Genomic DNA, 11965 nt, shown 5'->3' on the forward strand with positions numbered 1-11965 from the left:
CTGACAGTTGAATTTTGAAGGCAATAAATGCCTCGAGCACGCTACCATTTTTTTTTTTTTTTTTGTTGTGTTGAAGACGTAATTTCCTTTCTGATTTCTTTTTGGAGTTGGCTCTGTACTTTAAAGTTGACTATTTGAAGATTAATTTTGAACAGTTTTAGAATATTGGTATTGGATTAACCAAATATCTTTTCATATTTAAATTTAGTAAATATCATTTATATTTACTCCATATTAAATTAGTTAAATTATTTTTATCCAAACTATAAGCTACAGTAAATTTATTTTTCTTTTTAAATATGAAAAGAATTATAGCAAATCTAAAAGTATTTTTTAAGATTATTATATAATAAATATGAGATTTTTATTCATATAAGATTTTACCATCTATATACATATGAGATTATTATATTATAGATTGTTAGATTGTGAAAATAAAAATGAACATGATTTGTTGGAAGTTATTAAAAATTATAAAAATAAAATAAAAATAATAAAAATAATATTTTATTATTATAAAAAGTGTGATGACTAATCTAATATAAACTTTAAATTTTAAATAATTAGTTAAAAGTAAAAAAATTACATATTAATCAAAATTTAAAAAATAAAATAATCAATCCAACGCTAATATTCTTAGTACCCAAAAACACTCGGGTCGTTATCTGCTTTGAACAACTGATCATTAATGGGTGCAACGTGGTCATTCCTTCCGGGCCCTTCTCAATTATTATTAAATTAAGCAATACAGTCATCACAACAACAGCACACCATGCAAGCCACTTCATCACAGCAAGCTGCCACGAGTCATCCAAATAATCAGCCAACCATGCAACCACCAGATAATTTTAGAAGTAAAGGATGCTAAGCATTCTATTAGCATTTTCTGTATAGTTTGTTAAAAAGATTCTTTATTCATTTTTTGCCTTATTCTTTTTATTTGCCCTACTGTACTTACTATATAATATATATAGAGCTACTGACCACACTGTACGTTGGAAGATTTTAATATACAGAGCACATTCCTTCGCATCTTTAGTTCTCTTCTTTTCTTCTTCACTAAATCAAATACCAACAATTATAAACAAGATCAAGGGACTGTATATATAGATTAACAATATTGTGATAAAATAACAAATCATTAATTTACTAATAAAAGTTTTAGCTAGAAAGGAAATTAGTCCATAATATTCTATTTGAGTTTTTTTTTTTTTTTTTGCCTCTTACACCAAGAAGATCTGTTTGAATTACAGGAAGTGCTACAAGACGGGGGAAATTTAACAGGATAGACAGAAAGAACGTAATAAATTTGCAGCATGCATGAACCGGGGTTGGGGGGACAGGCTAGAAAAATTGCAGACAAAAACCTACTCCAATTAGCTTTATTATAGTTAAATAACACCAAAAGACGTTCTAGCCTTTTCATTTCCTCCATATAACAATGATACACATGATAAGAAAACAGAAAGAAAACGACGATGAAGACGAAGAGGATATCACATTATAAACAAAGGAAAGAAACCCTTTTGCAACCACCTCACGTAGAGATGGATAAGACATGCTTATAATAACACACACACACATGCATACATATATGTATGAACCAAAACCAAAATAGAAGGAAAAACGGAGGAAATCTTGCAAGCCCTCATGATTATTCAACAATCCCATGCATGTTCTGTCAATAACATATAGTAACCAATCATCATATTATATCTTGATCAACTTTTTCTCTCTCTTCCGCGCATGCAGTTAAAGTTCTTCAATCAGTGATCCTGGCACAGTGGGTAATGATGCTGCAACCACGTCTGTAAGGATTAGCCTGTTGCCTCATTTGACAGTTGTAGTAGGATTGGCCGCGGCGGCCACAGGGAACGCCGTTGGCCTTGAGAGCTCCATAGCTAATGTACTTTTGCTGGGCAAGATGTCGGGCATGAAGAGAAGACATCAACATTTCATTGCCCTCTCCAATGCAGACCCCCACTTCACTATTGCAGGAGCCTGCAGTACTGCCATATTTTGTGAGACCCCAGTTGGTGGCATCATGGAGTGAAGATGACTCGGCCACCACGGCCAAGGAAAGGACGAGGAATATCAGCCAAGGCTTATATTCCATTCTCAGATACTTACTTTGTAGCAAAAGATATGGTCAAGCTCGTGAGCTTTTAGCTATCGGGGAGAGATCAGAAAGAAAGAGAGATCAGATGTGGGAATAGGTTATAGCTAGGCAATTTATGCCCGGTCACTGCCCTTCCTGAAAGAGGAGAGGGAGGGACGAGGATATAGATGCAAACAAATTAAAGGTGGTAGGGTTGTAAGGTTAACAGAATAAAAGAGGAAGAGTTGTCGGAATGGGAAGGGTGAGTTTTGCATTTGTGGCTGTGTTTTCTGTGATTTAACGTCCTACCCGTTTCTTGCTCCTTGTTTTTCTGTTTTGTGGTTTTGGTGATTATAAATAGAGATGGCTCTTGTTAATTTGGGTGCATTGCATGCTTGGAGGCCAACTATTCTTACAGCTATCAATGCCTATACTTAAAATTTAGAAACTAAATTCCAAGGGTCACGGCACAAAGAGGATGATCATCATGGTAGCTAACTTGTTCACCCTAATTTGACAACTTAATTCGGCTTTACTACATTATATATATATATATATATATCTTGATCGATCATTATAACTAGTTTCCTTAATTTGGTGTCTATCTAGCTATTGTAGAGAAAATTTTACTTGGTCAAAATCAAGATTAGGGAATATGTAGATCAAAGGTTGTCATCATGGCCAAAGAAATAATAGATTAGTGAACAAAATATTACCAATTAATTACGTACCAACTCGATCATGATATTTAAAAAAACTTTCTTATAATGAATTAATAATACTCTTTAGATCATGTTCATTTATATGGATAGTAATAAATATTGTAAAGCTATCTCACTTGATGCATTTATCTCACTTCCATTTGATCAGACCCTCAAATTCGAACAATAATTTGTAACCCAAAAGATCCGGCCTGTTTGACTCAAATCACAATCCAAATATTTTCAGCCTTTAAGAAGGAAGAGAAATCAACTTTGGAAGAGAAACATATATAATCTGAGGCCCCCGTTACTCCATGTTTGGGGAACAAGAATTTCGTACTTGAGACATTAATCTACCCGCCCGCCCCGGCCTTCTCTTGATGTCTATCACAATCTGGTTATATAAAAGTAATTTTACAAATTAATATGATTTGATGTGGTTTGTCAGATTATAAAGTTATTTTTATTGTAAAGCAAATCTGACAGATTATATGAAGTCACGTCAGTTTGTAAAATTATTTTTATGTAATCACTTTGTGGTTATAACACTCCTCTTTTATAAATGAACAAAATTATCCAAAAAAAAAAAAAAAAGCTCATGCAAGCACCTCAAGCAAGCGAAGAGTGATTAAATGATAGTTTAATACTTTCTAATGATGAGTAGTATTATATGTATTTATATTTATATTTATAAGATTCATTTTGTTAGTTTTTTTTTTTAAATTTTAAATTTTAAATTTCATGATTTTCAACATGATATCAATTACGGACAGATGGACTAGTAAGTTTTTTATAAATTTTTGTCACGTACGTTTAACATTTTCCATTTCGAATTAGTTGTTTTCTAGATTATTTTTCACTAAAGAAAAGGTGTAATAATTTACATGGTGGGCATGCCCATGCGAAACCACAGACCATATGTACTTGCCGTGCTCACAAACCAATCCTCAAACATATAATTTGGGATCCTCCAGAGGACGAGAGTTAGGAAAGCATTCACATCTCTTCAAAGCTTCATAGTTTATTGGAAGTTTGTTTTTTCTCTTCAAAATGTGTACCGCCTATAAACTGTTGGGTAATGATAGGCTGATTTTTTTTTTACTATTCTTTTATTATTTTATTATATATTTGAAATTTTTACTTTTTTATTATTATTTTTTAAATATTTTTTTAACATTTTTAATCATTAAATAAATTTTAAAAAATATACAAATTCATTTATAATCACTTTTTTAATTATTAAATAAATAAGAAATAAATGAGCTATTGGAGGTAATAAATTATCATTATCCTAAATTGTTTACTCATTATATATCCTAAATGAGCTGTAGGACGTGAAGTGATCGGTTTGCTCACTGTTCTAGCAAAGAAAGATGCTTGAGTCTGCTTCTCAAGCGCGAATGTTCTTGATGGTTTATGATCACTTCGGCGGGGTAGCGAGATGTCCTTTCTGTTTCAAAGTTTCTGCCTTTGGATATTTCTTTCATTTTCAACGTTAATTCTGTATATACATATACACACACAGAATTATAAAGTACCGACTTTACTTTTCTTAATTGTTGTTTTCCATTTACAGAGCTTTATGGGTTTCACTCTAGGCCATCAGGGTAAGACAATCTTTCTGACCTTTGACTCTGAATTTAAATGCATATGTAGTTCTCAAACCTTCTTTAATATTGAAAGTTCTTCACTTTCCTGCTATGGTTACTGGATTCGGGAAGTTTTTAAAATTATGATATAAAAGAACTGTTTTAAAGAACTGGGTTTCGATTGAAAGATTGGTTTGTTTTTTATGAGTTCGACGTACTCCCTTCAAGGAAACTGGGTCTTTAGAGACTTGGTCTCTGATTGTTACGGATTCTGATCTGAAATGTATCTTTGCTAATGGTGGTGATCTTTGCAGAATGGGCATAATTCGTTGGAGATTTCAAGTTTATTTTTTAGGTTGAAGTGAATTCTGATTGAAATTTGGTGGAACTTGCTGGATCGTGGTGACAGGCTTAGTCAGTGGGAAACATTTTCTATGGTTTTCTCGATAATCCAGATTTAAGTTGCCAAGTCAGCCGCACACCTTTTTTCTATGGTGGAGTTTTTCTTGTTGGGTGGATTCGTAGTTAACTGCGCAAGAGACAGTAATGGAGAAATTGGAGTTTCCGAGAAGATGTGATTCGAATGCTACGGAGAACTTAGAGAATAATTTCCTATTCATCATCCGATTTAGACAAATCATTGTATTACTGTTATTGGTTCAACTCCAGATCTGCGTGAGCAACGTGTGTTTTCAATTTTGTTAGAACGTTAGAACCCATGATTACTCGTCATGAGTGATGTTAAGTAAATCTGTGTCATTTCACGTTGGATCATTATTAGGGTGTCATCAAGGTTTTTGGGATTACTTCGATCCTTATTTTGAGGGCATTTGTTTGATAGGGGAAAATATGGAAACATGGGTGGCATTCTAGCTCATACAGCAATGGATGCTTTACAAGTTGTTTCGTCAGCAACACAATTAGTGTCGAGTATGGTGGGGGCTGTTGCTGCATTGGAGCAAGCCTCTAGGGATCTTGAAGAAGCTCCGAAGAAAATCAAAAGACTAGAGGAGTTTGTGTATGATCTCGAGAATTTGACTCGCAAAATCAAGCAAAAGCATGTCTCCAAGCTTCATAACCATCGATTAGATAACCAAATTCAAAGCTTAAATGCCCTGGTGGAAAGGCTTCATCCAAACATCATGAAGGCAAGAAGGGTTGTGTCAAGAAGTAAGTTCAAGAACTTGGCTAAGATAGTGTGGAGTTCTATGGCTGGGGACCCACTTGGGAAAGTAGTCCATACAATCAAGGGTGACTTAAACTGGTGGCTTGACTCTCAAATATTGGTGCAAAATGTTGAGAAGGTGATAGAATCCACTGCACAAGACATCCCATTTCGGTTAAAGATAAATAGTGAACAAGGTTACCCGATATCTAGTAAGTGTAATTTCATAAGGAATTTACTAGAGCAGGAGGGTTCTCATCGGGTCATTCTTATTGTTGGGTTATCTGGTATTGGGAAGTCATGTATGGCTCGTCAAGTGGTTTGTGATCCGCCAGCTAAATTTGTGGGCGGTGCAGCTGAGCTTTGCTTTGGGCAATGGTGCAGCAGAGCTGCCTGTAACGGAAACAAGGCCGAATATCAGAGCCGATTAGCTCGAAAATTTTGTAAATTTCTTGTGCAGATTGGATTTTGGAAGAAGATTAAGGATAACGCTGGAGATCTTGATTACATATGTTGCTTGCTTCAAGAAGCCTTGTACGGGAAGAGCATTTTGATCCTTCTTGATGATGTGTGGGAGCAGGACATAATTGAACGATTTACAAAACTGTATGATAATGATTGCAAATACTTAGTAACAACGAGAAATGAAGCTGTCTATGAAATTACAGAAGCTGAGAAAGTTGAGTTAGGCAAAGATGACATAAGGGAAATAAGCAAGGAAATCCTTGTGTACCATAGCCTCCTTAGCGAGGAAGAGTTGCCGGTATGAACTGAATCTCTCCCTTTTGTATTTTTTTTGTTCATTATTACATGGAAAGATGTGACTATGCCCATCATTTCATTCTGTTGATGATAAAGATATGTGCATAACAAAAATGTGTTGATTAAATGCCTTTGGTCTTCATGCATGTAGCATTGCTCTATTGCCAATCCATTGGTCCTGTCTAAGGTGAGGTTTGGATAGTGAGTTGAGTTGAGATAAGATGAATTTAGATTTAATTTAAAAGTTGAATAAAATATTGTTAGAATATTATTTTTTAATATTATTGTTATTATTTTGAAATTTGAAAAAGTTGAATTGTTTATTATATTTTGCGTGAGAATTTGATAAAATTGTAATTATTAGATGAGATGAGTTGAAACCATCTTTTATCCAAACTCAGCCAAAGTCACTCAACAAGCATGACCTATAAAAGCCACATTTTGTTATAGCTCACTTTCTGGGATGCTATCCGGCATTCTATGAACTATCTCAAACACTTTATGATCGAAAAATATATAAAATAAGAACCACCCTCAAACGAAATGGATCAGAAGGATGAACATGATAATTTGACAACGGCTTCAAACTTGGTTGTCATTGTAGATTCTGCAAGTCAAATGATAAAGTGACCACCCTGTTAAAGCTTGTTATCTGAAAACTTAAGCTTCTAGTGAATGTTCTTATTTTCATTTTTTCATTTTGTTTTGTACTGCTCCCATCAGATTCAATATCGCATGGAGAATTTAGAATATAGGAAAAGTAACATGTACAAGAGATAAATGTACCCAGTAAGCAGAACTTGAACAGGGATAGCAGTGACAAGAACATAAAGTAGTTTAAGCTGATTCAGAATTTCTGATGACCTGCATGAACCCAAAGAAACTATGAATAATATTTTAAGAAATACATAATAAACCCCAAAAAAGTTGAATGGTTTCAATATCTTTCTTACTTATCAAAAAAAAAAATTTCAATATCTTTCTTGAATGGTTTTTGTCATGAAAATCAGTGCAAGATCCAATCATTCACACCAAATTCATCAAGACCTCAATACTCATTTAGTCTTGATGTTATTCTTAGGGTTTCAATTAAAAACCTATTAGGTAAAAACCTTGATTCACACCTACAGTATGATTTTAGCAAGTTATTCTAGAGTTGATGATTTTAAATAGAAAAAGGGTGAAGGAAACGTTTTAACAGTGCTGTTTGGCCTTCTAAAGATCTGCCAACAATATCACTGCAAGGCCTATATCATTTAAAAACAAATCCCATCATCCCCAGTTTTTTTTCCTGAATATGGGCCTCTAAAGCTTCTAACCCCCCCACCGGCCGCCCCCCCCCGCGTCTTCATATCTAGTTATCTAGTGCCTTTACTGTTTATTTTTTTAACAATTGGTTTGCTTTATGATAGATTTTGTTGTTTCATAGATTATCGCTGAAAGCTTGCTTGAGCGTTGTGGCCACCACCCTCTTACAGTGGCTGTCATGGGTAAGGCTCTCAGGAAAGAAACAAGATCTGAAAAATGGGAGAAAGCCATCACAAATTTATCCACCTTTGCCACATGTGCACCCGGTCCTGTCTCTTACGTAAATGAGAAAGAAGCTGAAAACACGCTAACCATTTTTGGGTCATTTGAGTTCAGTCTAGAAGCAATGCCTGGAGACTCTAGGAAGCTCTTCACAGCTCTTGCTGCTCTTTCATGGGTTGAACATGTACCTGAAGCTGGTTTGGAGGCTATTTGGTCAGTTATTGGGCAGGAGAGCATATTCCCTCTCGTAGTTGGCAAGCTTGTTGAGGGCTCCTTGCTGATGAAAACTGATACAGATCCCTTGTATCAAGTACATGACATGGTTTCGCTGTACCTTGATAGCAAGAAAAATTATGCAATTGCGCTTTTAGTAGATGAAGCTAGAGTTGAAGAAACAGCATTTATTTGCCCTTGGCTTTTTGTTTTTGGGAAAGAAAGCATCAAAAGAATTGTTGGACAAAAGATAGAGATACTCCTCAGCGTTTTAGAAGAAAAGCAAGCAGTTATCACCTTAGAAGCAATTGTCCAGGCTCTAATGGCTAGCAAATCCATATCTGAATATGAAGTCAGCAGAGCAAGCTTTGTTTGCATGTTGGGACCTAGAATTGAAGCCCTTATATCATCTGGTTTACAGAGTCTGGTTGTAGTGTCTGCAGAAGCCATCACAAATATATTCAATAGAAATGACTATTGCAATTACGTTCCATCACTTGAAAGTACTGATGCAATTGATAAGCTGGCAGTTATACTAGAAAACTGTGAGGACCCCATGGTCCAAACAAACGTTTCAGCGTTCCTTGCAAAGCTTGCAGAATTTGGAAGTACGGATACAGTCGATAAGGTGCTTCAGAGTATCCCCTTCAACCAACTGGCTGATTTGCTCTCTCCTGAAGCTGAGGAATGGCATGAGAGCATGTTTACAATATTGATGTCATTGGTCAAAGCAGGAAAGTCAAAAGCTGTTGAGAGAATGATTGCTTCTGAAATCGAGAAAAATCTAATCAAACTTCTTGAGAATGGAACTGAAGTGGCACAACATGGTGCCATTGTCATATTGAAAGCATTTTATGAGTTAGGGGGCCATCCTACAAATGGGCATCTTCAACATGCTAATCTAAAACTTTTGCCATGGCAAGTGAGGCTTCGTTTGGAAAGATTTGTGTTGTCAGACCAGAATGTTTCCTCTTCACCAAGGCCGCAAACTTTTGAAGATCTACTCCACAAGGTACTTGATAGCAATTACAAGCAGGTATTGGAAGCAATGCAAGACCTCATACCAATTATTGAGAAAGCAGGGGACCCAAAAATCAGAGACATGATTTTAAAAAGCCCCCTCATCAAAAGACTCTTTGAACTTTTACAAACACAACAGAAGTCAATGAAATCCGAGTCTGCCTTTCTATTAATGAAGCTAGCTTTCTCTGGTGGAGAATCCTGCATTAAGAAATATCTGGAGTATGATATTATTCCCGAGCTAGTCAAGATGATGCAGTGCACCATTCCAGAGTTGCAGGATGCAGCCTATACAGCGCTACACCAGATGCTGTTTGGCACTGGTGGGGTCCTGGTTTTGAAGCATATATTTCAGTTGGGTCTCATAGAGAAGTTGGTTCACTCAATTGACAGCAGATCAGCGAAAGCAAGGGAAGTGAACGTCCACTGTCTTCTGGATGCTGTCGAGTTGGGAAACAAACAGTTCTTGGAGCGGATGTTTTCTTTGCAAGTGGTGGAGAAGCTTACAAAGTTAGAAAGTGTTAGTGGGGGCTCAGGTGAAACTGTGGTTGGATTTCTCAAGGGAATGGATAAATGTAAACGTCTTTCTACTGCTGAGCGCAAGGTTTTGAAGCAACAAGTGCTTAGGAAAGTAAGGGCTACCTTGAAAGGCCATAAATTTGAAGCGCGGATTTTGGCAGCTATAGATGCCTGTTTATCTGAAGGATCAATGAGGGGAGCCACTAGCAGTAGTAGTGGTAGAAACAGAAAGTCGTAGCTTGGGCTCTCTAGTATACTATGGAGGAGAGATGTACTTTCGACCAGATCTTTGACTTCTGTCCCTGCTTGTTAAGGTTATATATTTCAACCAGCTGCTAATTCAATTCTCAATAATTTTTTGTTTGCAAATGGTGTCATACATATGGTTTTACCAATGTCTCATTGGCCATACGAAAGCCAGAGCTAAACAAGTCAGGGAATATTTTTTTAGATCATACTCGTTATAATATCGGTAGCTTTGTGTGTGTGGCTACGGCTCTTCTTAAAAAAAATATATATACTATTGTTGTTATTATGTTGATTTGCTCTTTCCTTTTAGACAGTATTTTGAAGTATCTGCTCATCCTCCCACCCACCTATCAACTTTATTTTATTTTTCTACTCAAAAGGCAACACTCAATTCAAATTTCTTAATTCATAATTAATACCATACGTGTGATTTTTTTTTTTTTTATGCCAAATTTAATTTAATTTGTTGAAGGCCCACGACGTTAGTTCTTTCTATTATTAGATCAATCATCGCAAATGGAGTTGATGATGGATCTTACTTTTCAGGAATTAATTTTTTTGCGTTTGTGTTGATGATGATTTTAAACTTGTCTCGTCTAAATTAAAAATATTATCGTTTGGCTTTTGCTTTGGGTGGAGTGACCCAATCATACTCAGATATAAAAAATTTCAGATCTTTTACTTCCATTAATAAACAATTGGAGGACGGAGTTGCCATGTTTGAAGGAATAGTTGATTAATAAAAATAATTCGATTGAAATTTCTCTACAGATGAGAAAGGAAAGACTTCTTATTTCTTTATCTAAGCCCTTTTTTCTTTTTTAATTAAGGAAAATTGACTTTATTCATTTATCAAAGAAAAAGTACATCCATGACCAGATGCATATATACAGGAAAATTTTCAGATTACAAGCCAGCTATTACATTTGGAGCTCTACCAGTACACAAATTCATTTGTGACTGGTATGGTCTTAATTATTGTTGTAGCTCTCTACAAACAAACCGTCTAAGAGACAGTACTCTGCCTAAAATAAAGGTTCATACCCCATCCTCCATAGGAGGAAAGGATTTAACCTCTACGGACAAGACATTCAAGAGATTATCTTTTTTTCTTTTCTTTTTTTAAACTAAACAAAAGGAAACAACAAAGAAAACAGAAAAATATATGAAAATGATGAATTTCAGTTTAGATCTACTCCAGTCTCCAGTAGACTTTGAAATCAGCCATAAAAGTTAGATCTGAACGATTTGATGCGGTGATCCGCCATTAGCTTCCTAACGATCGATCTAGAAAGTAGCTTGTGTTGCTCGTGTCTCACAAGAGGTGTCAGATAACTGTAGATTCGTCTTTTCAACCTTGAAGAAAATAAAATAAATTAAGAAAATAAGAGAAATGAGGGAATGAGAGGGAGAAAAGGAGGAAGGAGGGATGGAGATAGGAGGGAAAGAGAGGGGGGAAAGGAAGAGAAATGAGGGATGGAGAAAGGAGAGAAGGAGAGGAGAGAGGAGGAGGAGGAGGAGGAGAAGGAGAGGATCCAGCGATTTGAATGATTTTTTAGAGCGAGTTTAAGAGAGTGTCGGCACTAATGTTTGAAAGAGGCAATGATCCCTAACTAAGCCGATTTATTGAATGTGAAAGTCTTGTGCATTCTTAAAAATTTGAGACTTACATAAAATAAAAATAAAAATAAAAAATTATGGTGAATTTTATTTTTTTTCAAAGAGAATGCACAAGACTTTTATATATTGTGATTGTATCTAACATTAGTCTAAAATTGATAATATAATAAACATTGAGAAGTACATTTTAAAAAAAAAACATATTAGAATTACATGATTTTTAATAATATTAAAAAGATATGTACTTCGTATACGTGACAAATTTATAAATTGCATTCATTTAACGAAGCCAGACAGTCGAAACTTGCATAGATTGGCATTCGACTATCTATATGCAAATGCAAACATATATTTGTATAACTAGACCATTAAATTGACTATATTAAATTAGGCATTTGTAAATATTTTCATAACTATGAACCGAACAATGCCAATACATCTTTGCAGATGTATTATTCACTCTAAAATTATTATTTTATTAATTTTTTATCTCTCTTCT

The 11965-nt window shown here is 35.1% G+C and overlaps 2 protein-coding genes across 3 annotated transcripts; one reads left to right on the plus strand and one right to left on the minus strand.

Moving 5' to 3' along the window:
• Nucleotides 1-1762: 1762 nt before the first annotated feature.
• Nucleotides 1763-2116, minus strand: LOC108993087 (protein RALF-like 19). The gene has a single exon (XM_018967850.2). The coding sequence runs from the start codon at nucleotides 2114-2116 to the stop codon at nucleotides 1763-1765; it is 354 nt and encodes a 117-aa protein (XP_018823395.2).
• Nucleotides 2117-4138: 2022 nt separating this feature from the next.
• On the plus strand, nucleotides 4139-10051 carry LOC108993194. Of its 2 annotated transcripts, XM_018968013.2 has the most exons (4): nucleotides 4143-4232; nucleotides 4376-4406; nucleotides 4703-6316; nucleotides 7745-10051. In XM_018968013.2, exons 3-4 carry the CDS (start codon nucleotides 5246-5248, stop codon nucleotides 9833-9835), a joined length of 3162 nt encoding a protein of 1053 aa, XP_018823558.2. In that variant the 5' UTR covers nucleotides 4143-4232; nucleotides 4376-4406; nucleotides 4703-5245; the 3' UTR covers nucleotides 9836-10051. The 2 variants fall into 2 exon arrangements, with proteins under 2 accessions (XP_018823557.2, XP_018823558.2); XM_018968012.2 differs by having other exon boundaries at nucleotides 4139-4406.
• Nucleotides 10052-11965: the final 1914 nt, after the last annotated feature.

Source organism: Juglans regia, chromosome 12 (genome assembly GCF_001411555.2).
Source record: "Juglans regia cultivar Chandler chromosome 12, Walnut 2.0, whole genome shotgun sequence".
NCBI classification, from domain to species: Eukaryota; Viridiplantae; Streptophyta; class Magnoliopsida; order Fagales; family Juglandaceae; genus Juglans; species Juglans regia.